Source organism: Anser cygnoides, chromosome 2, assembly GCF_040182565.1.
Source record: "Anser cygnoides isolate HZ-2024a breed goose chromosome 2, Taihu_goose_T2T_genome, whole genome shotgun sequence".
NCBI lineage: Eukaryota > Metazoa > Chordata > Aves > Anseriformes > Anatidae > Anser > Anser cygnoides.
The window spans coordinates 58,892,135-58,916,827 of record NC_089874.1 but is presented as its reverse complement, the minus strand read 5'-3'; the positions used below and the strand labels follow the sequence as shown (position 1 = coordinate 58,916,827).

The 24,693-nt window shown below is 39.4% G+C and overlaps 1 protein-coding gene across 23 annotated transcripts in view; it reads right to left on the bottom strand.

The window, feature by feature from the left end:
• TPK1 (thiamin pyrophosphokinase 1) overlaps positions 1-24,693 on the bottom strand; it is a 325,524-nt gene that overhangs the window by 108,263 nt on the left and 192,568 nt on the right. For 21 of the 23 annotated variants that reach the window (XR_010829321.1, XM_066992164.1, XM_066992163.1 and 18 more), the window contains 2 exons: positions 21,340-21,435; positions 5,026-5,172 (listed from right to left, as the gene is read on the bottom strand). Coding sequence is in view for 22 of the 23 variants with exons in the window: in XM_066992164.1 (XP_066848265.1) it covers positions 5,026-5,172; positions 21,340-21,435 (243 nt within the window). In the remaining variant the exon portion in view is untranslated. Of the gene's footprint in view, positions 1-5,025; positions 5,173-20,919; positions 20,939-21,339; positions 21,436-24,693 lie in introns of those variants that run through there. The other 2 variants (XM_066992185.1, XM_066992166.1) reach the window with 2 other exon arrangements.

The window sequence follows — 24,693 nt, the reverse complement described above, 5'->3', positions numbered from 1 at the left end:
TACTGAGCCCTGGGGGACTCCACTAGTGACTGGCCTCCAAATGGATTTAACTCCATTCACCACAACTGTTTGGGCCGAGGAAGGACAATAAATATTTTGTTTAAATATTAAATACATGTTTAATCCTCCCCCCCCTTCCTTATTTCAACTGAACCTACCCAAAAGATGTACAAATAATAGAGCAAAAGACGGCATGCAAGGCTTCCCAGATTCCAAAGTTATCCTCCAAAAGAGACACGCGCCCTAAGGATTTCGTCCACTGAATGTCAGTGCAAGCCAGATGTTTCTTATACAGATGAGGCAGCACAAAACCAAACTGATAACTTATTTTTGAAGTTCCCACAATACTCAAGGAATTAGTTATGATATTCAAGGAACTGCCAAAGAAAACTCAGAAGCTGAATGTATATACCCTGAATTTCCCATTACATTTGACTCTGCAAGCATGGATACAAAGAAAAACAAAGAACACTGATGTAGAAAACTGCAGCAGCACACTACAGCAGAATAAGTTGTCAGTCTTGTACCTTCCTCAGCTTGTATCTATCGCAGTGCCTGCAGCTAGGAGCAGAACTCTACACCTGGTCACTCTGTCTGCATGTGTAAGGTGGTCCATGTACTATTCTCTGGACCTCAAGCCAATGGGCACAGCATGGCTCACATGCGCATTATGGTTGTTCTCTCTTGCCCTCCAAATGAGGTGGCACCGTCCAAAATGCTTAGTAGGCAGTTACTAAGCTATGGTAGCCCCAGACTCTGCCCAGGCACTGTCTGTGAGAATGATAGCTGGCTCCCACTAAAACTGCACTTGGGACCATGCTAACAAATAAGCTGCACAGCCTACTGTATGCCAATGCCTATGTTAATTAAAGGTCTTATTAATACTGTTGTTACTATTACAGTAATACTGTGTTCCACTTCAGTGCAGAGCTGAGAACATAAGGGTGTTTTCTTAAAAACTACACAAGCCTCACATTGCCAATTCAGAGAAAGACATGGGTCTTACCCAATTTACAAACTAGGTGACTGTGAGATCAAAAGACCATACGATTGCTTTCTCTTCAATGAAATGACGGTAAAGAATAGCCAAGACTGCAAGGAAGCCAAGAAGTAAAAGACAGCCAAGAATGAGGAATGAGACTTCTGATTCTTATTGCTCATATTTAGTTGCTGGACTACTATGTATGATGTTAAATCACTCATCACGCTCCCAGGGAAGGAAGACATGCACTCACAAGAAAAGCTGTGTCTGAGAAAAAAGGGTTATCAAAGCATTCATACACTCATTCAAAAGAGCCAGCTAATTGACAAAAGTATGCGTCTGTAATGCATTTTCATGTGTAGCTAGCAGATCTTCTCCCTGACATGCCACTGCAAGAAATCTGCATGGGGAACACTGAGCTGCTCAGCATAATGTAAAAGACAGGCCTCATTAACTCTTGGACATCTTCTCATTTCTTGGTCATAAATCCTATTACCTTGTATTACAAACTGCCGTAAAACTCACAGAAAAAAGATAATTTATGCTCAGTGTACAGAAGCTAATGTTTCTGTACTCCTGAGAAGCACACTACCAGAAAATGAGAAAGTATGTATGTGAAACCTTAAGCCATTCGTACTGAGCATGGCTAGCATGATAAACATGACTCTAAGGGCCTAATGTTCTTCAGCCAGGGTATATTCTAATGGTAATTGATATTACTAAAATTTCATGCATAAAATGTATGGATTGTTACATAAAATATCCTGCTCATAGAAGTGATTACTCCTTATTAAGGATTCATGTTCCCTTCCCCTATAGGACCCTTCCCCTCCACTACAGAAAGAAATGAGGTGACTATTCAGTGCAGAGAAACTCCCCCCCGGCCCCCAACTCCCCACTTTTTTTTTTTTCCCCGTTTTTTAAATTTCAGTCTTCACATTAGACAGTGTTTTAGAGAAAACATCACCTGCTGGAATTCTTACATAGTCTCCCTATTTCTGACTCCAGAGTGTTCTTCCTTGCAGCTTTCTTTGCATTCCACGCCACAACATTTTTCCCAATGTTTCAAAAACTTGCACTGTCTGCCTATAACTCAAGAGACTCCTGACTGCATAAAAATATGATTACCCTTACATTCAGTACATGGATAATATTATTGGTTAACAAAAAAAGGCTTTGTTGACCTGGTCCTCCTTGCTTGGTAGTCTGCAGTGGACTCAAAGTCAGGCATTGTCCTTGCTGTCTTTCTCTTTCATCCTGAAGACTTCTAGCGAGACTCCAACCATGTTTCCTACAATACTGTGTACCTTTACAGGTGTATTAAATATTGAATTTTTTTTTCTATGCCCTTCCATATCAACATTCCAGTAATATGGAATAACTCTATTTCAAACAAATTACTTAGTAACTTTTTGTGTACTTAGATATAGAGGGCAGACCTTTTAAGCAATCTTAATGCTGACTTTAACACAAAATTGCTTTTCACTGTTGGTTTAAACTTGTTGCTGTCAGTATCTTCAGTCAACTGTCATGGTACTCCCAGATAATAGTACTAATCCTGTATAGTTTAGATAAAAATCAAGTGAGTAGTTTACACATAGGGACAAACAGGAATCCTTAGCTTGGAAGTACTCTTTTCTTCCTACAGAGTAACTCACTGAGTCATCCCCTTAGTTTCCGTATTAGTAGCTAAATATTCAGCAGCTTGATTTGCTATTCCTCTTTGTATCCTTCCTAGGGCTGTTATGGGATTACGAGTTTCACTGCTCTATCTAAGTATTTTAGCCTCTGTCTAGGTACACATGATATAGAACTAATACTAATCTCCTGCTATAGTGAGCAGAGGGCTAATGTTATTCCAAAGCAAAAATATGGTTATATTTTGCTCATATCTTATCCAAAGAATCCAATAAAGATCAAATTCTTCTTACCTAAGAGAGAAGGATTTCAGCTCTACATTTTATAGGAAAAGCAAGATGCTCTTAACTTTATCATTTGCATTAGCATTTGGATCTCAAAACTTTGCTTCATTTGTTGCACAGTTTCCATACTTGCATTCAAAAAGTCAGTTGGTCTCCCACTGTGTTCAACTCCCTCCTACCTTGACTTTAAAATTACAAACAAGAGAAGGGAAAGAGAGAGAATGCCATGACTGTGGATGTTTACAAGAGAAAAATACCATGTTGAACTCCATAGGAAAAAAAGAGTACTTCCAAGCTACGGATTCCTGTTTGTCCCTATGTGTAAACTACTCACTTGATTTTTATCTAAACTATACAGGATTAATACTATTATCTGGAGGTACCATGACAGTTGACTGAAGATACTGACAGCGACAAGTTTAAACCAACAGTGAAAAGCAATTTTGTGTTAAAGTCAGCATTAAGATTGCTTAAAAGGCCTGCCGTCTATATCTGCCCTTTATTTCTGAACGCTAGAAACAGCCTGAAGTTACAGATGTCAGTTACCAGCAATGCAGATTGACAGCCAGGGATGGTAGAAAATAATATCCTGTGGAACTATCCCTACCAACAAAAAAGTTAAATGCTTCTCATACAGCACGATAAAAACAGAACATAAAAAAGTTTCCAGCAAACCCAAAGAGTTAGAAACCTTAATTTCTATTTAAATACGCAGATCATTGATTTTTTCAAGTTGCAAAGGGGTTAATTATTCATTGAGGACTCTTCTGAAAGCAACCTTATGCATGACTAGGAAAACTTTCTCTAGGGAACCTGCTTTGGCAGGGGGGTTGGACCCGATGATCTCTCGAGGTTCCTTCCCAACCCCTACAATTCTGTGATTCTGTGACATTTCAAAGCCACTTATGGAAAACGTGAATTAAAAGAATTAGTAGTCTTTCCAGTCCAAGTAAGTATTTTGGAAGCTAAATTTGGAATTCTCCATCTTATTTCAGCTCTTCAACATGTTCTTAAAAGTAACCTAATAATCAACTGTGGCCAGTGAAGTCCTGCACCCATAGACCAACCACATGTGAGTTATTCCTCACTTCCAGAATTTAAGCACAGTTATCCTTCAGCCCTACTTCCCCCTCACTCTGCTGCCTCTAGTCATGTAGCGTTGCAACAAATGATCACAGTCATTTCTGGCCATACTGGCAAATGAGCTCCTGCGCCTACAGTCTTTCCTGCAGACACAGTGCTTAAAAGTTGTTAATACAGCATTTGCCCCTGTGGATTTAAATCTATAATCTCATAGAACCTTATTAATTCTTTTCTCAAATTACAATAAAGCATGTGTGGTGCAGGGGTTTGTCAAATTTATCTGTGAATGTTACTTATTTTAATGAAATACGCTGTCTAAGGTAAAATGGAAAAGTTAGTTAAGTGTCTAGAAACCCTGACATCAGGAAAAAAATATTTCCAAGTAAATGAACTGCTGTTAGAGAAGACTCTTTGATGCTTAGATTTGCCTTTCATTTAAAACTTAGAAGCAGAAGCCCTGCAAGATCTTTTCTGTGTGTTGTTTTATGAATCAATAAATGGAATAAGACCTGAAACCACACAAAAAAAATAATACATCTTAAATAAATTCCCTTGCTGATCCTTGCTGGATCCACATCATAATGAACTGCACCACTCAGACCACACAAGAACTCTGCCTGACACGTTTGTCAGGAACTCCCTCGTATCTTCATCTTGTAGCTTTTGTTTCTCATACTGCAGATGTCGGTATTGCTACTCAACATGCAAAGGGCTGCATGCTAAATTTAAACTTACTGGAACCTAATTAAAAAGTTTAAAGATGTTTTTTTGCTTATAATCAGAATCCCAGACTTACTCAGATTTAGCTTTCCTCCCCTTTTAAACAAACCTATCCTGAACAAACTAAAAATGATCTTTTCCATGGCAGGAGTGCAGAGCATATAATTTGCTGTCCACTGCTCTGCAATATATTTTCAATTTAGGTTGTGTCCCTATAGATTACAATTAAGAAAATGAGCAGTTAATAGTGCCAGACCTACAGGGTGAGGGGAGATGGAAGGTCAGGTGTGTTATGAAGTAACTTTTCACAGCACTTACAGGTTGAAGTAGGTAAATCAGCGAGCACTCCTGGATAACTATCACTGGAAAAGGAGTGATATTTGTTGCATGAAAAAGTGTTTCCACTGATGCCATAATTTGGTCAAAGCGTCCTCCAAGTCCACCCAAAGTCACAATCATATCGATCTGAAAGATAAAACAAAAACAGTCAGAGAGAACAGCCACCAGGATACTTTCACATGTGATCTCTAGACCCTGAAAATGAAAAACAGAACCACTTTGTGAAAATAAAAAAAGAAGAAAAAGAAAAAAGACAACTACTGACTAGACAAAAGTAAGTCTCAAATACAGACATTTCAGACAAGGAGTAATGGCTGTAAATTAAAAATGATTTAGATCAGATGTTAGGAAGAAATTTTTCACTATGAGGGTGGTGAGGCACTAACAGAGGTTGCCCAGAGAAGCTGTGGATGCCCCATCCCTGCAGGTGTTCAAGGCCAGGCTGGATGGGGCTTTGGGCAACCTGGTCTGGTGGGAAGTGTCCCTGCCCGTGGCAGTGGGGTTGGAACTGGATGGTCTTTAAGGTCCCTTCCAACCCAAAACATTCTATGATTCCTTCCATTACTGATAAACTTTGGAAGTGGGAGATTGCAGCCCAGGCCCGTGCTAGAGACCGGAGCACCCTCTTGTTCAAGCCCCAGGCCCACAGACAGCGTGGCCTGGCTGCTGGCCACAGGCCCGGAGCCTGCCTGCCGCTGCTGCTGCTGCCCTTAACTCTCGATCCTCTCACGCTCCAACAAGCCCCTGCATGCTCTTTATTTTCAATAAGCAGAAAGGGAGTCTTCAAAAACCTTGGTTAAGAGCTTTCAGATCCTTACACAGGTTACTGAGTGCAAAGTATTATTATTATTATTACTTCCATAATGCGGATCAGTTATGTTCAGCAATTGTAATTTAAAAAGCTACCACTGAGTAAGTCATATCTGGAGCTGTAACACAACGCAGCTTTTAGAAGCTGCATTGACAATGGCCATCTGTTGAAGTTTCCAGCTTTATAGGGCTTAAGTCTATGGCCACTGTGATTACATGAAGTTTTACTCAGCCCAGGAGTCACATAATGGTGCTCTGTGTATCTGGAATGATGCATTAATAACATCGGCTTCTATTTTTATTACCAGGGCTAGGGCTTTATGATTCTGTTGAATATTGGTTTGCATGAAAATTAAGCTCTTTTCCATTTGGTTAAGAATTATACCATCTTTCTCATCACTACCAGGAAAACACTAGAAAACCCAGGCTGAATCAATATAGCATGTTATATTAGCAGCAAACATTTAAAAAAATAATTATTATTGTATTGCGGAGGGCACATATTTTCTGTGTGGATTACAGATCACACAAAGCAAACACATGACTAACAGAATATGAATGGTAGGAAAACCTACCCTTAAATAGAGACAAAGCAGCAAAAGGTAGAAAGCATGTGTCCCCAGCTAAGCCATAATATATTTCCCATTTTATTGATTCCACTGTAGAAACAAACTGCCTTTTTTTGGCTGCTGCTGACTGTGATTAAAAAAGGTGGATCAATTCTCTGAAAACAATAATACTGAAAAGACCCACCACCACCAGTTCTCTACCAGTCAAGTACCAGTAAAAATGACCTCTGCCCTAATGGAAGCCATAAGAAAAATCTGCTACATTAACCTGAAACCACAGTGAAGTTAAGGGGGCTTTGCAAAGGATGAGTAATTCACATATATGGTGTTTTTCTTGTGAGTAATGGGACTGGAGCTTAAATATTAGCCCAGTGGATCCAGCCTTCAAAAAGCTGAGCAATTATTGTATAGTTTCCTGGTATATATATCTCACCGTATATTGTTTTCACTTTTGTTTCGGCTTTGATTTTTTCCACAGTTTAATGTTAAGAATGAAGGAAACACTGACTGTTAATTAACATGACGCAGTAACATTCTGAATGTCTTCTTTGCCTTGTAAAACTGTCAGCACGTCAGACAAGTTCTGCTATATTAGTCGCACACGTGTACTTACCACGAAGTACAGGACATATCTGAGACAATGAAGTGCTCACTGACTGCATCTTTCTGTGATACTGTGTGACTACTGCAAGTTGAAGAAAAACATAACCAAAAATACTTCTGCATCTTAAAGTCTGACAGAAGTGATTCCGAAATCCTACTCCTTCTTCAGTAGCAATAGCAAAATGAACTTTAGGATTGGTGCCCTCAAAATAAGAAAACAAACCCAATCTAGCACGGAGTAGACCTGTTGATAAGGCATTCATTAAAACAGAGGTTTGGGGTTGTGGCATGCTGGGAAAACGCTAATAAAGATGCCCAGAAATGAAATGTAACTATTATACAGGGTTTGCATGGATTTGTGAAAATGAAAAATACAAGTATGTGACAGGTATGGAAACAAAACCAGACGAAGCATCCAAGGGACAGGCAGGGAGAAGTTCCTAAGTTCCGCACTTGTGTGACACCAGACAGTCCTGCCTTTCACTGGAGAGTTCTGGCAGCACTGACAGGCATCCAGACATTGTGGGACTTTTAAAGCCTCTGTTTGAAGGTTTAGATAGACACACTTTGTTTATTTAACAAATACACAAAAGGTTTAGTTCAGCAAAACCTTAAAAGCCTTTTCATCCTAAAACTATCACCTCCATTCAAAAAACCAAGCAAACAAAAACCTCAAGCTAACAAAACAATCAGCTCCTTCCCTGCAATCTCTGCTCCTCTCACTCCACCATGCACTTAAGAAAATGGATGCGCCATGAAAGCATATACACGACTCTTGGCCATTCCAGAACGTAAGACAAAGAGAAAGTAAATGCCAAAGCACAGAGCATTTATAGATTCACATACTTCAGAGAAAAGGCCATTCATTTTTCTAGTATGATTTCCCATATAACACAGGCTACAGAATTATACCCAGCTACTGCTAATCAGCTCAGCAGGTAGCATTTGACTAACACTGTACTTCAATTGAAATGTCCATGCTTCACTTAAACGTCCTGTCAGCAGTCCCTTTACACAATTTGTTTTCACACCGCGCTATTCATTTCCTGAAAAAAGGATATAAAATTCGAAATAACTACAAAGAATAGCTTAGATCATTGCAAGCACAGCGTAAAGGGGACCATATTCTCTTTGACTATCTAAAACCTGACTTGAGTTGCATAGCATTTTTAAGGGCTATCAAGATTTAATTTAGAAAGAGTTGAAGATCTAAGGAGGGGATTCAGTCATCTTTAAATGATACTTATACATTAGCATCTCTTGAAAGGGTGTTAGAAGTTGCTAGCAAACATCAGGGAAACATCAGTTAAACGGAGAGGGGAAGCATACAGAAAGACTGTACATGGCAATTCAGAGACTTGCTTGTTTCTTCTCCCCCTAAGGTCTAATTTTGGGCAGGCTGTGACCTCGGGGAGCAGAGGCTGCCACCATGTCAGGGTGAAGCTGCTCAGCTTCCCGCTCCCACTCTCACGGAGACTGCTGACATGTGCCATTTGCTGTAAACGGGTTGCAGGCTTTCTAACCACTCTTTTGTGACAACTGGTCCCGCTTACATTCCTCTTTCTGGCATGAATAGATTAAATACAAAGAGGATTTTCCTTATAAAATTGATGAACACATATTTGAGAAGGGTTGAAAGGACAGAGGAAGCTGGGCACTGCCCAAGGTAGGTGAAAAGAGTACAGTATCTAGCTTGTAATGTGAGCATCACCATGACATCTAAGAGCAAAGTCAAAGGCTCAAACTGACAGCAAAGGGTGCCCATTCTTTTCAAAACTGTGCTCATTATCTTCAAATTCTCTCCCCAGGGCAAGGTTAGGGCTCTGGACAGACAACTCAAAGGACTTTCTTCTACACGAGTTCAGTTTCAGCCAGACGATTTCCAAACATGCCTGAGTCTCAGAGGAGTGACTACATGAAAGGGAACACGTTTACAGACAGCAAATAGTGGCACTGGAACAAACAGTGAAAAAGACCACCCCTGAAGCAAAGAGCAAAGGCAAGAATAACCGAGATGTTGTAAAAGCTCTCTAGCCATAAATAAAGCTTCCTCCCTCTGAGACCATGGAAATCATCAACTGCTAATACCCAAGATATTTCTACGCCAATTACAGATCTGATACCATATTTGATTTAAACACTGCTTCCTTTTTTCACCTTCTCACTTCACTGGTATTTTGTCACCCTTCACGATCTTTCTTCATTTCCTACCGTTTATAAGCCTATTGCTTTAATTTAAAATACTGGAGGAAGATGATACAGAGAATAAAATTACTGCAGCAGCATGAATATATTGAAGTATATTATATGCTGAAAAGTAAACAATTAAGTTGTGGTGTGAATTCTATGTTTATTATTCCTTTATCATTACAACATGTTATTGATTTCAATCAGTTTACAACAAAAGCCTTTTTTGTTCATAAGACAATTTTGATGACTCAGGTTGTGGTTTGAAAATCCAGATGTATCCTTTCTGGTCTGTGCACTGGTTTTAGTACCAGTGACTTTAAAACACAGCAAGCATTTTCCTTGATAACAAATGAGCCACAGTAGATTTCAGCTCATTCTCCCATAGGTCTATTAGTTCTTTTGTGCTGGCCAGAGCACAGTAATTTTTTATTTTATTTAAATCATCCACAAAATTGCAATGTAAATTTAATAAATGACTAAAATCCCACAATCAATGTCAAATATATAGTAAGATGTTGTCAGTTTTAGTTGATTATATTGGCTTTCTTTTTCAATGTTTTACATAAAGGGCATGTCATTCATTTCCTATGGGAATGACATGCACAGTCACATAGCAGCATCTGAACTTTGCTCAGGTGGGATACTCTTTACTCTAGCAGAAATGTGCTTGTTGCTTTAGCTATCTGACTCCTCACGGGAGCAAGAGCTCTCAGCCAAAGGCTGTCATTCTGTCTGTGTGCCTGAGATGATAGCCTTCAATCAGTTTCATTGTCACCCCACCAATTCCCTAATCTTCATATTATATTATTCTAGGTCAATTGTCAGCTCCTGCACAAAGCATTTCTTGCTTTTGTTCATTTTCTTACATTTTTACCTGAGCACTTCTCTGTTTGTAATCCTTTGTATTTCAAGTGGGAGGTTAATTCTTTCTTCTAATAACAAATATGCAGATTGCACTTGTCTGCTTAAAACATATAATACCTGATAACTAGATGGAACAGGAAAAGGTAATCTTGAAATCCAGCCACAGACTGGAGGAGGAAATGCTTTAGCCTTAGTTCTACTGTTGTCTTGTGTTTATATCTGTGTCCTGGATGACTCAATTTCAGTGCTTTAGCCTTGCTATCTCCTACAGGTATATGGAAATTTTGTGGGTATATACGACATCATCTGGCATAAATTTTGTGGAACATAAACTTCATAACCATTGACTTTAGGTTTCTGCACGTACGGAAGAATAACTTGGAAATTCGCGTGAACTAGATCCCAGGCAATCTGAATTTGACTGCTTGCTCTTGTGCTGAATATTTGTGGATGACCTTGATCAAGCAGTACTCCCTGTGCCTTGGGGAAAGTAAGGACAGCAATTATGCCTGCTCTACTACTGCTGCTCAGCTGGAGTGAAGCTCTACAATGTGTGCTGCGTACAAGATCAGGGTCATTGGAATTCCTTATTGCCTTTAACTTTCTGGGTGAAGCGTCCCTGCTCCACACCCTTACATGCCTTTGCAAGTAGGCAAAAGTGCACTAGAACTCTTAGAGCAACCTGCTCACTGAGGCTTGGAGGAGAACATGTTCTGGTTTTGACCCTGATGTGTTTATTGTGTGCATGAACAACCAGGACCATCAATCATATGTCTTCTGCAAAATTTATACACTCATTTCAAAACAGCATGGAAAGACACTCACATGTAGCAAGCTATCCCAATTTAGCACCTTACTGCTCCCATGGCTGAACCACTGATAGTGATGTGTAACTGACAGTGTGTGTGTTGTGCTGTCACCCCCACGGAAAAGTAAAATGAATTGTTGTAAGCTATCATGTCTCTAAGAAAGCAAGCCCTAGATTTCTATTAGCAGCAATGCAAGAGACCCTCAAAAGATTATGCTAAAATGGTCTAGAAAATCTCTTTAACGATCCCATATTCACTCGTCTCTAGTGCCAAAAGCTGTGTTTGGCACATGCTGTGCTTTTAATTTCTTCGTATACTGCCTCCAGGAGTAAAAAAGAAATAACAAACTAACTAAAACCTCCCATCAATGAACAACTCAAGGGAGGAAAAGCGATCCTATCTTCTCCAAGAGAATCTGTTCTTTGTGAGCTTTGTATTTCACATTTCACTTAACTCTGATTGTCAGCTGTTACTTAAAAGAAATCCAGAGCATAATCCAAAGGTAGCATTTGCAAAGTCTCCAGCTGACTGTGTATAAAACCAAAAGCATATATATTTTTAATACTGTAGTCTGTTTTCTTTCAGATTACTCTCCAAAAGCATCACTACACCTGAGTGCACTAAATCTATATTTAAAAACACAACCGACCAGCATGTAAAAAACAAATATCATCCAGAATGGCCTTCCTTCTCCTCTCCTCTAACATGCTTCCATCCTGTGCCAAGGCCAGCAGGACAGCACAAGCACAACCCACTGTGTCCCCTCACCCTGCACCATTTCCAGCTCGAGCCAGCTTGAAGCCCACACCAAAGGCTGGTCCCATGGGTGGGCAGAGCACCACACGGTGAAGGGCTTCTTTGCTGGTAAGGCTCTCCTAAAAGCTTCTATTATTTCCCTAGGGGGACCACGGCTCCTGCTGGGGCACGCTGGCAGAGATATCCTCGTGCAGGAAGGTCTCCACCCACTCGGGACCCCAACGATTAGAGATCCTTTACAGAATTATTTTCTCTCACCGTCACAAAACTTCCTTTCATTTCTCTTCACATTTTTTTCCTTTTTTTTTTTTTTTTTTTTTTTTTGTTTCAGTTCCTGATCAGACACTGGCCCAGGATCCTTGGAAAGGTTACAAAGGAGGTGAACAAATGCGTTGTATTTCCAGGCAGCAGGGTAGGTTTTCTATAAAAAGGGATTATTCTGTGAAATACGCTGCCAGCAGCCCACAGGTGTTTACAACCATACGAACAGAGAAAGCCAACTTTAACACTATGACAGATGAAATCTTTTCCTGTGGCTTTTTAAACCAAATGAGTTTTTTCTTTTAAATTCATTTTCTGCCTATTTTTATTTTCATTCTGTCACACTAAATTTAGATAACAAACATTTTTAAAGGAAAGCATTCTGCACAGAACACAGAAAAAAAGAAATAAATCTCCATTTCCAAAGCTATGCTTTTTTTTTTTTTTTTAAAACTTCATCTGAATAAGAGTTAATGGCTCAGGCTAGCTAGGCTCAGGTGCTCTTTCTGCATATTTTAACATTTAGTAATGAAGTTTGTATAAAAGACACCATAAATAATGCGGAGCTATACTGAATCCTTACTCTCTTACAGCAACAACACCGAGGAGATAATGATAAGAGAGACATTTGCGTCTAACTAGGAGGAGACATTAGCTCTGCTATTTAAAAAGTTTAAATTTGGGTTCATACAGGTCTGAGGATGTCCTGATAGGTCCCAGCAGAGCAGTAGTATTTTCAACTGGTCTCAACATTAATCTTCGTGATGAACAAGGGGATAATAACCTGTCTTATTATACTCAAGGGTCAGATATAAGACCTGAAACTAAAGACGGAAAAATTTCCTCATGTCTCTCAGGCCCTATGCTACAAATGGTTTCCCTTTTGAGTGATTTCACTGAATACTTGGGCAGTACAGATTTTTTTCTTCTTCATGGGAGTACTGATTTGCAGGAAGAAGTCCTAAATTTATACATTTGTTTCTAGGAGGCCAGTCATATTCTTATACTGAAGGAAGTAGGTTAGGATCTTGGATGCCAATTTTCCTTTTCAGAGTAGGTTCAGTATTTATAGGAGGTAAGTTAAACATAGCCTGAATAACGTCAGCTTACATTCATTACGAAACCTATTTTTTTCCACACTGTCCTCTAGACCATATAAATATATCCATGCACTTATAAAGAAATGTAATGTGATTTCTTTAAACTGGAGGCGCTTGTGAAGCTGTAAACATTTTATGCTCACTTTTAATTTGCACAAATACTGAGCTTTAATTGTTCAGTGTTTAGCTGTTCAGTTGTTTACAAGGGAAGCTTAACAGGTACTCTAAGCAAGCTGGAGAGACCATTCCCAAAGCCACCCCGTTAGAAAGATTTGACACAGTCAAATTAAAAGGTAACTCGTTAAAAAAAGAACAGCACTGAGCATCAGAAGTAGAAAAGCCTGGCTGCCAGGGCAGCTCTGCTGCTAAGTCCCTTCAGTCTCCGCTTAACTTGTGGTACTGCCTTTGTCAGGCTGGGAACACTGTATGAGCTTCCCAGGTATCACCTGGCTGCCTCATCTTCACAATATTTGTGAAGAGCATAAATTGCTCTAAGACCAATCCCCTTCCCCCCATTCTTGATCACTGCTGGTGTCGGCCCAAGTTCAGAAACAAGGGACAGTCAAAGGACTGCAGAAGACAGAGAGGCCTCAGGACTATAAGGTTAAACCACTTCTGTGCGGCACCACCCATGCACCCATGCACTTATACTTTGCTACAGTCGCACTACATTCCCCCCTGCCCCTCTTCCCCTCCAGAATATTCCTATCTAGGCAAGAAAAAATTAAAAGGGCCTACAGCAGATTAAAAAAAATTGACTGGTAATACAATTTCACTGTTTCTTCTGATTATTCAAAATACAATGTTACAAAAATGGGAAAAAATCATGAAAACAAAGAACCCCAAAACAGTAAGTGTTCTTATATTCCTTGAGCAGGAAACCTTGAATAGATGGTACAGAAAAAGGTTAGTTTGTTGATTCACCTACTGACTGAAGGACGAGATCACTGCTGTTTATGAAGTTCATCAATTTGTTCTATCCAAAGCCATTTTTCTCTACTTATAGATGTAGCAAATTGCTAAAGGTATTTATAAAAATACCTAAAAGCCACAAAACTGTCATTTATTCTTGACAAGCATCTCAATCTAATAGGAAGATATCATACTTGAGATGTAGAAAATGTACTGGCTGTTATAATCTGCAGTTAAAATTTGCTGTACCAGCACAATTTTCTTAATATGCTTAATTATAAAGATAAGCTTACATCTCATTAACCAAACAGAATTTCATAAAAATACTCATAACTTACACAGGGGATGTTTCCTAACATCACAGTACTCATATGTTAAACAGAAAAAAATAATTTCAAGTTTTCTATGAGCATCTCAGGCAACAAACTGAGCTCTTGGTCCTCCAGCTGCAGAAAAATTCCTGGTGTCAAAACCTATGGCTCTTCAAGATTTCCTGCTACAGCTTCCATCTCCAAGACTTCGTCAGTACAAATGCAAGAGCCTTTTGAGAATAATGGTATGTTAATGTAGCCCACCACTTTCCTAGCATGGAGGCAGTTACATCAGCAATTGCTACTATCGGGGAAGCTGAATAAACTCTGCTGTTGAAGGCAAAAGAGGCTGGATTAATTTAAAAACATGGTAAGGAAAAAAAAATCATGTTTTCTATCAAAAATAGTTATAAACGGGACAAAATTGATGATTACAAATGGAACGGCAAGCCACGTGTAGTAACCTCATGTTTTGTATTTCAAAAATATTTACCTCATGGCTAAACTGTGAAAATGGTAGACAGTTGCTGGAAACCTTGGATTCTGAATAGATACCACAGTCTAGCTAATGAGTAACCTCTCCATTCCCCAAACTGCCCAAATAAACTGTGTTTGCCCCCTTTGTTCTTCTCCACCACGAAGTTTGACATGGGGTTTATCTGTGTTTTTAAACTAACAAACGGAAATCAATACATTCTCCATCAATTTTGTTCTGCTTCTGCCTTTTTTCTTTAAATTATCTTCACAGACCAAATACAAGCCCCAGCAGAGTATTCAAGCACTGCATAAGAAAAATTCACAGTATATGATGCAGTATGTTCTTGCAGACATCCATTTTACGTTAAATTATTTAACACAAATGCCTAAGATATTTAGTGTCTCTTGATGCCCACAGTTACAGAGGAACAGGTAGACAGCCTGCTCCCTTCACAAAAGATTAGGGTGTTTCTGATATCCTTCATTACAGAAATGTACCTTGCCATACCTTCACAACGGGAAGCCTTAAAATATTTCCACAGTAGGTGGGATGGGGTAGATGTTGCATTTCTGGAAGGTGGATTTAGACCTTAGAGTCAAAATGGTCAGCAGTCAAGGATACGTCTGTATCCTACAGGATAGATTTACCCCTGCTGAAAGTTATTATGAGATTCTACACATTAAAGTGGGAATTCATAGGAAACACTTTAGATCTGGTTGTTTCTGACAAGAAAGGTTTATGAAGAGGATTTTTCTATTAATAACTTATGAAAATCTTTTGATATAGCACTTGACAGTGTAGAAACCTTTTATAAATGTATTTAACTTCCCTTAAATATTTCTCATTTGCATTTTCTATTCTCCTCCAGTGAGGCATTAAGAAGAAAAACGCAACAGTGCCACCAAAACTGAACAGGTTTATTCTTAGCCCTGCATACAGACAGAGCCATAAACTTCAGTCTCCTCCTAAGAGCTGCACAGTCCTGCTCCATGCCAGCTTTGGTATCTTCCAGACTGCCTCTCCCTCTGTTTTTGATACTGCCTGTTCCCAAATCCTTGTAATGACCCACTGGCCCTCATTCCTAGGCTTTCCTTTTAACTACCGTTCCCACTGCTGTTCTTGGCACCCCAAGCTTTTTAGAAAATTAGAACTAGTGTCCCTCCATGAAATTACCAGCCACTAATGTGAGCAGCAAAATTTCAGTTCAGTCAGGAGCTGAAGCCAATATGTTAACTGTTACAAAAATGTCATGCCATCAAGAATGACCTCAACAGACTGACAAAACCAAAGACTGGTCAAACAGAGTCAGGTTACGTCTTTTCTACATGGGATTGTTCTTTATGTCAAGAAATTCTTCTCTTTTAAATCATTACATCTGCTTACTATGGCATTTTCTTTTCCTTCAGGGTCCTGTTCTTCGGGTAAAGACAAAGCAGGGAGTGCTTAATATGCTGTTTGAACACTGTATAGCTGAAGTGGAACATCAACAGCACTTCATTGTCTTCTCTCAAGCACTTTATGAACACATGACTTCACTACATTAGGCTTAGTCTCCCTCAACAGAAAAGAAAGTGGACTAATTTTACACTTCCTATAAAAGGGCAAAGGGAAGAATGCTTGCATTCACTTAAAAGAAGTAATACCATAGGCTGCTGATATAGTGAACCTTTAAAATGCAATTTTAAAATGGAAATGTTAGTATAATATCCCTTTACTGCAATGGGTTTTTGAGAAGAGTTGCTTTGGATTTTTTCACCTTTTCATATTGACACTAATGCTTTTATTATCAATTGAAACACACTAATACTAAACCACTAAAAGGCATTTAGTTTTCAATAAAATCAATTTTTTATCTTCAGCTCATGTAAGCAAATGAGGTGCTTTAACTTTTAAACAGAAAAGATAATAAAGCTAAATGAAAAGTCCCGGAGCTTAGCTTTAAGACTAAACGGTATTTTAGATGAAACAGTTAAAGAACAGGGAGTTTGCAACTCTGAGATAAAGATAATGGCTTAAATCTATCATTACATTATGCAGATTCTCCTTGGAGCTGCATAATTGATAAATACACTTCCACATCTTACTCGAGTGTGCTGCTGTGAGCTGTCTGTGAGTGAGACCAGGGAGAGCGTTACGGAAAGAGGGCACGATAAAGACCAGGAGCTGGAGGATCATCCCCAGCTGGACCACTACCATGTTGGGAGACCGCGGACAAGTCGCTTCGGTACATCTGCTTTTTATCTGCAAAACGGAGATAACGATGTTCACTTTTAATGTGAGATCTGCTGATCTCAAAACAGATACTGTAGGCAAGTCTACCATTTCTGCCAGTTCAGATGGTGTCTTGAAATAGCTTGTGTTACATAAGAGAAAGACCAGCAAATCATATCAGACAGAAATTACTGAAATTAAGTTTACTTGAACGTCTTGTAATGAAGAAACAAAAGTACTCACATAACTATAGAACAAAAAAAAAGTGATTAAAGCAGTAAAACGAAATATACACATGTAAAGTTGAACAGACCGTTAACAAGGTAAAAGAAACAAATGTCAGAAATAAAGACAGAGCTATTATGACATTAAAAAAAATCACATAGGGATAGGAAGGTATGCTGCCAGAAAAGTTGTGGGTATATATAAACATACATGCACATGTGTGTACACATGCATACTCACAGTCATGCAGAAAGAGGAAGGGATATTTAACAGCCTTTAGGCTGGAAAGAAAGTTCAGGAGTCAGATTCTGTTGGTTGTACTTCACTGCTTCACCCAACTAACACAATTCAATTCACAAATGAATTAGGGCAGCGGAGAGGGAAAATTAAGACCAATTCTAACTTCCATATATATAGCTTGGTACTGCTTGTCCTAACATTCACTGCAGTATGTGATTATAAATATACACAATTAGATGACTCAGATATCACAAAATGACCCCAATACTGCTTCCTGAATGACTTGGCTAAGCAAGCAAATTATGGTATTACATTACACAATGTAAACCAGAAATGAATGACACTAAGGATTCAAAAACTTTCTAAGAGTTTTTCTTTGAGAAAAGGGAAAAGTAATAATGAACTCGGAAAATTATTCTATATGACAGAATTACTGCTCTTTGTATCAAACAAGCAATTCAAGAACTAACAAGGTGTTTTTTCTCCCAGATCTGTCTCAGTAGGTTGTTAACTCCAGTTGTACCCTTCATTGTGGTAAAGGCATTCCTAAGGCCTCTTCCCAAACTGAACTCTCCAACAACCAGTTAAATCTAAACTGACTTTGCAGCTTTCTCTTCTGTGGGGGCACTGAGCATCTGTCTCACTGTGTCTGTCACTCAGGTGGCCACAGGCAAGAAAGCTGTATGACACGATTACCTTTCAGTACTCTATTCCTCTGTTCAAAAGTTATTTGTTCACAAGCAATCTGTGTGAGTGGGAAGGAAGAGGAGGAGGAGGACAGAAGTGTGGAAATGGAAAATAAACTACCAAAACTGAATTCCTTTGGAACAAAATATTGCCCCCGTAAGCTCCCGAGAGCTCAAAAATCTTGTTCACATAGAACTTCCATAGAGGTGACTGATAGATCAGAGTAGAAATTTTATCCATCCAGTGCAGCAGATAAATGATAACTTATTCTCTAACCAACTGAAGAACATCTGTTTCAAATACTTCAGTGTCTCACAGTTGAATTTCATCCAGACAAACTATGTCACAGGATTATGGATCCAGGCTACACATTGAATTTAATTAATTTCCTAATTTAGCATATTGCTACCCAAAAAGAGCAGTGACACACACAGCATGACTGTAATTTTTTTTTCTTTTTTCTTTTTTTTTTTTTTTAATCTACGAAAAAGATACTTTCCTTGTTTAGTAATTTCAATTATAAATCATTGGGAAACAGACTTATAGTGCCTCTTTGACATGTACCCTGGTTAAGCCAGCCAGAATCAGTAAAAATCAAAGCTGGAGATATATCTTTGTTCACCTGGAACCAGAAAAACATATTTCACCTAGTTAATATTTTCAGTTAAAAGGAAAGCTTTTATGATAGTCTTTCCTGAAGGAGAAAAAAATCCAGACTGTGACATGCAAGTTTGTACTTCAGGCCAAAAATGCAAATGCAGGTGAACAACTCTTTCCACTTTTAGACCCTGGACCTTTCTTCTCAGATGTGTGTACTTTCTGAGTGACTGCAGAATTCAGTGGCAGCTTTCTTCTCGGAAGATATCTGCATTCTCCTCAAAGGTTTTAGATCTATGGCTAGAACAGTCTGTTTCCTTATCACTTGACGTTTTCATGGCAAAATGTTTCCCATAAATATGCCTAAATTAAGTGCAATTTTAGGTATTTATAGGGGCTGGAGTTTCACAGAAGCCAAGTGGTTGCATCCATTAACTGAGGCCAATAAATGTTGCAAATGCTCAGAAACTCTGTTATTGGGGAACCAGGCATCAAACTAAGCACTGCATCATCAGGGCATCCAAAAGTATCACCAACCCTCCTACTAATGAAGTATACTTAACACTTCTGATCATAGGGAAAATTTGAACCTTTCTACTTTATACAGTTGTGATACAGTTTTGTGTTCTTTTTGCTTAAGCTTCGCATATTAGTTGCTTAAGTTGTATCAATGACTTCCTGAAGCCCCTTATGTCAAAAAATGCAGAAAACCAAAAATAAAAATGTATGCTTTAATTAGCGAGTATGAATTAGCTGATAGCATCTTCTTATACTTCATGGAACAGACACCGCAAAAAAAAAGAAGCAGCTAGCATTTAAGGAATGTAGTACTTAGTTTATAGATAATATGTCTGCTTTACTTCTTGCACCTCTGAAAAACTGCATTTAAAGCAGGTCTCAACTATGTCTTAAGTATAACAGCATGACAGTGTAACTAAACTGAAGTCTTAGGTTTAGTGCGTTGCCGTGAACTCTACACAATTACTGCAATTACACTCTGGCTTGCACTTTACAAAACATCACAAAGGATTATAGTGCAATATCCTTTAACTAACTTAACAGGGCTTTACCTAGTAGAGCGATCAAAGAATTCCAAGTTTACAAATAGACTACTTACTGTTGAAACACATCTGTAAGCTGTCATGTTCCCACCGCTCTTATTTTAAGCGCACATTGATTATTCATTATAAAACCTCTTGTGATAGCTTAAAAAATGCCTCTGTAGCTGAGATTTGATAATGAACTGAATCCAGGAAACATTCAGGTTCTTCCTTATTCTAGGGGTAGTTATATTAAGAGGGAAGCACCTTACTTGTCAAAGTCAAAACAAGTCCTAGATGTAAGTGGCTTATCAGTTCCGATCACACTCATTATCATTCATGTTCTAGGTGGCAAGACACCCTGGTGTGCTTTTCTGATGATAAATGCATAAAATTAATTAATTAAAAAAAAATGAAGTACCAAAGAGCTTCCTGGCTCACATACAGACAGATAAGAGGTGCATGAGGAACTCTCCTGTCTCTGTTTACACTGATGAGGGGAAAAAAACAACTAATGAACAACAGCATGTACTGGGCACTGTGCAACAGCACTCTGAAGTGTCACATGGACATACACCTCCTTCCGAAGACTAAGACATTTCAAAACAGCCAGCAAAACCTGGGTAATTATGTATCAGCCTGGAATGAGGAGAGAAGAAAGAGGGAGTGGTATTGGCATTTCCATCTCTTGCTGCCTTATTGGAGAACAAGTGATTTCAGGAAGTCAGTGAACTTTCCTATCCTGCTACAATAAAAATGGAAGGGCTTGTGCAAACCTCCTCCTTTCCCATCTTGTGTGCTGTTGCTTTTATTTTCTTATAAGCCTCTTGCCCTCACTACTGGTAAGAGGATGTAACAGCTCTTACCTCTCAGCTCTTTTCACGCAGAGTTAGAGAGCAGAGAGGAGAGCTCAGCCCTTAAGAAGGAATGCTCCATGGGGAGAAAAGAACAGCAATCCCAAGAGCACATCTGCCATCAACTCATCACGTTGAAATTCCTGACAAATTTTAACTTCGCATCTCAGAGAGATGAAACGAGGGCCTACGAAACAAACTATGGAAGGGGAGGGGGCACAGTGCCTCCTTTGCCTTTCCAATGAAAGGAGCAGCTGACAACTCCATATGGTTCTTTTTAAGTTTAGCACACTTCTTGCTCTGCAAAGGTTCCATTTGATTTCAGGGGAACCGTTGGAAAAGGACATATTGCTCACCATATGTAATGTTGGCAGGATAAGATTCCCCCTTCCATCTCACCTTTGGGAAGAGAGAAGGAGATATGAACATCAAGGCTCAGTATGCCAAGACTTGAAAACATATTTACATGCCAAAGTGGGACTCCTGCTTTGAACACCAGCCACAACAGCTCTTCTGCATTTTGGGTTGTTCATTAACAAAAATCAATACAAGCTGCCTTTTAAGAAAGCCAGCACTTGTTTGTTGACACACTGAGTAATTTCTTTTAGCAGAAGCATCGATGTTTACAAGGTGTGCAGTAAACATGGCAAAAGCTCAGAATGGCAAGGCTACAGAAGATAATACTTCATTTCAGTGCAAACTTAAAACATAAACCTAAGTATGTTGAGAGGAAGAGTAATTACGAACAAGCAGGGACGTAGATGTTGCGCCTTTACCTGCAGGTCCTTCTCCTCTATCTTTTTCTGGAGAATCTGAAGGCACTTGGTGAAGTCTGTGAAATCTTGATCCATGGTCTCAATTAACTCACATCCCTAGTGAAGAAGCAGCAAAACAGACAGAGAAAAATAAAATAAACACAACTTTCAGTTTTGGGAACTAATGCTGACTTTGGTGAAATTAATTACAGTTAACAAATCCCAAAGTCTCTACATGGAGACAGAAGAATCAAGTAAAAGGCTATATCTTTAAAGAGCCCAAAGACCCAGCTAGGTCCCAGCCGAAAAAATTATTATAAAACAGCTCTTTGATAGGCACAGGAACAGATATTCCAAACATATTGAATATATTCATGAGTTTGGATAAGCATGTTCTACGATATTTGGCCAGCTGGACAAATTCTGGTGTAGTGAGCTCTGGGTGATAAAGAACTTCCAGGATCAAGTTCCAGAAAAATGACCTCCCGCTCTGGTACTACAGTTACTACATTTCTGCTACATCTATTGAAATGTGTATAAACATGTATACAAAATTTTCAAGTTTTCCCGAACCACTGAAGTTGTTAATTTGCAGTAATATAACAACAATCTCCTTGCAGTGGGCTAACATAGATGAGAGCATGCTGAAGTGGAGAAGAGCAGCAGTTCAGACTTCTTGAGTGCTAAAGCAACTCCTGAGCCTCTGATGAAGAGCTGAGTAAGGAAAAATGAAGTGTATCTACCACATAAAGTCACCACTCAAAGGGGCTTCAAAGATACCAAATACCCATACAGCATCATAAATTAAAATAAGAACCATACATGCTGGATTTAGAAGTTCCCTCTCCTACCACTTCAAGGTCCGCTTAAAAGCCTCCTAGCTTTTTCTTTATCTGACAGTTTTTATGTTTCTCTATACACCTTAACAACTGATAAGAGAAAAACATTCAGAATACAGAATCTTTGCATGTGTGCCTGTGTAACAAAATAATGTACTTCATAAACATTAGGAAAAAAAATAGAACTTTCAAGTTGCTTTTACCTCAGTGCTAAAAATAAAGATATAGAAGACAAAATTTCCCAGATCAGTACACGGAGAGTTTGGTGGATTGCACACAATAAAATAATGAGTCTCCAGTAGAAGGACATATGCTATCACTGAAATGCTTCCCCACACAGCCAGAACACATATAAAACCCAACAAAACTGTCATGCAGTAGGGGATCTGGATGAAGATAAAGAAATGAGGAGGAGATAATGGCATGCTTTTTATTATACCCCTTACTTTTCCTCCCTCCTCAAAATCTTCTAAAAGGAAAAATGGTCAAAAATAAAGTAGAAACTTTCTGATACCCCATGTTACTCTAAATGCCTTCTCAGGTAGTAATAACAGGCCTGTTGAAGTGAAGCATGCTATAGATGCATCATCAGATGTCACCGAAGACGTCCCTTTGCAGAGGCAACGTTGCTACCACCACGAAGAGGCAAGGGAAAATGCAATTGGAACCTGAATTCAGTGCTAAGTGTCAAACAACTTGAAGAGTTGCCATGTTCCCAATCTTCACCAGGAATGGCCAAAACATAAAATTGGCAGGGGGAAAAGGGCCTCAAGCCAACTGCGGTCTGCAATCAATATGGGAGTTGTGCAGGGCCAGCCAGAGACACTGAGGGAGCCCAAGAAAGGTATAGGGATGTTCTGGCCCATCCAGCAAGCTTGCAGTTGGACCTGAAAACTTCTGAAGTGAATTTGTTAATCAAAGCCCACTCTAAATGAAAAGACGTGTCATCCACTAAGAACAGGTTGCTCTCAGGCGGGCTCGTTATTGGCAGTGACAGTGGCAAGAGAGACCGAGCTGTGAGCAGTTATAAACAGACAGAACCTCCCCTGTCTTGCACAACCAGCTTTTGAACAGTGCAAGAACGTGACAGATGCAGACAAAATCAACTGCGGGGACAGCTACTGCAGGGCATGGGAGAAGAGGGGAACACGAGTTACCAGCTCCTAAATTAGCAGTAGAGAAGGAAGTCGTATGTTTTGCCAGGACCACTCCTTGGCTCCCCGGTGCTGGCAGAAGTGGTTTATAGGTACTGATTTATAAATAATAGATTTAACCCCAACCTGCCGCCAGAACTTCTGAAATACTCTTTCCGGCACTCACTAACAAGCCTGATATCCTCCTTAGACAGTCACTTTTTGGTAGCTGCAGATACACTGCGATTCTGCTTTCCACCCAGGAAAGACCGAACTTACTCAACATCCTGTGTTTTTAAAGTGATGATGTACAACAGCTTAAATTCATACAATCATAGAATGGCGTAGGTTGGAAGGGACCTTAAAGATCACCTGGTTCCCATCCCCCTGCCATGGGCAGGGATGCCACCCAGGTTGCCTTGGGCCTTGTCCAGCTTGGGCCTTTTCCAGCCTAGGCCTCGTCCAGCCTGGTCTTGAACACCTCCAGGGATGGGGCATCCACAGCTTCTCTGGATTAAAAGCTTCTCTTCTGTTTAAAAACATTTTGCTTGAAGTTAGTTCTTGTCTAGCTTCTCAGGATGTTCTTTGGTAAAAAAAGTTCTTTGGAGCAACTACGTGTCACTTTCAAAGCAAGATAACTTTAATATAGTGGCTGGAAGGCACTGTAGGTCATTTGCCACAGCTCCAGAAGAAAGCTGTGAAGTACCACACATGGACATCCCATGTTCAGCCCTGCCAGGGTGTTTTCCACATATTTGCTATAGAAAGCCTTGAAGACAGAATCACAGAAATGTGATTTTCTAAACTTGTAAATGGGATGTCAAATGCACTATTTGTTATAAATGCAGGTTGCTGTACCAAGATGTACCTTGTATTGATACCAAGATGGTGGTGCTGTGACAGCAGTAGCTAAAAATGAAACAGTTCAACAGTGGTATCCTAAAACCGTTCACTCACCGTCTGCACATTTGACACTTTATAAAAGTACTACTGTAGATCACACTGAAAAAATGTTGACAAGAGTGCCACCAGTAAAGCCATCAATTCCTTCAAATTAAACTGTGATTCTTCATTTTCTTTCCACATCAAACAGACAACCAGTCTGAGAGCTGACAAGAGATTTTAGACCTGCTCCCTTTGCCACAATGGCAGAGAGACTGGCATAGTCAGACCCAAGTGAGGACAGGCAGCAGCACTCTGCCCGTATCCTCTCTCTGACCTTGCTGGAATGAACGAATGTTCAGTTCATGTTCACTGATGGTGAGAGTTTTTGGTAAATCTGTTACTCCTGACATAAAAAATCTAATATTTTATACCACAAAACTGGACAACAGTTCAGGTGCAGTTCTTGTCAACCTTCACCATATTCACAAATGACGAACATCTTCAAGACAGAGCTTTCT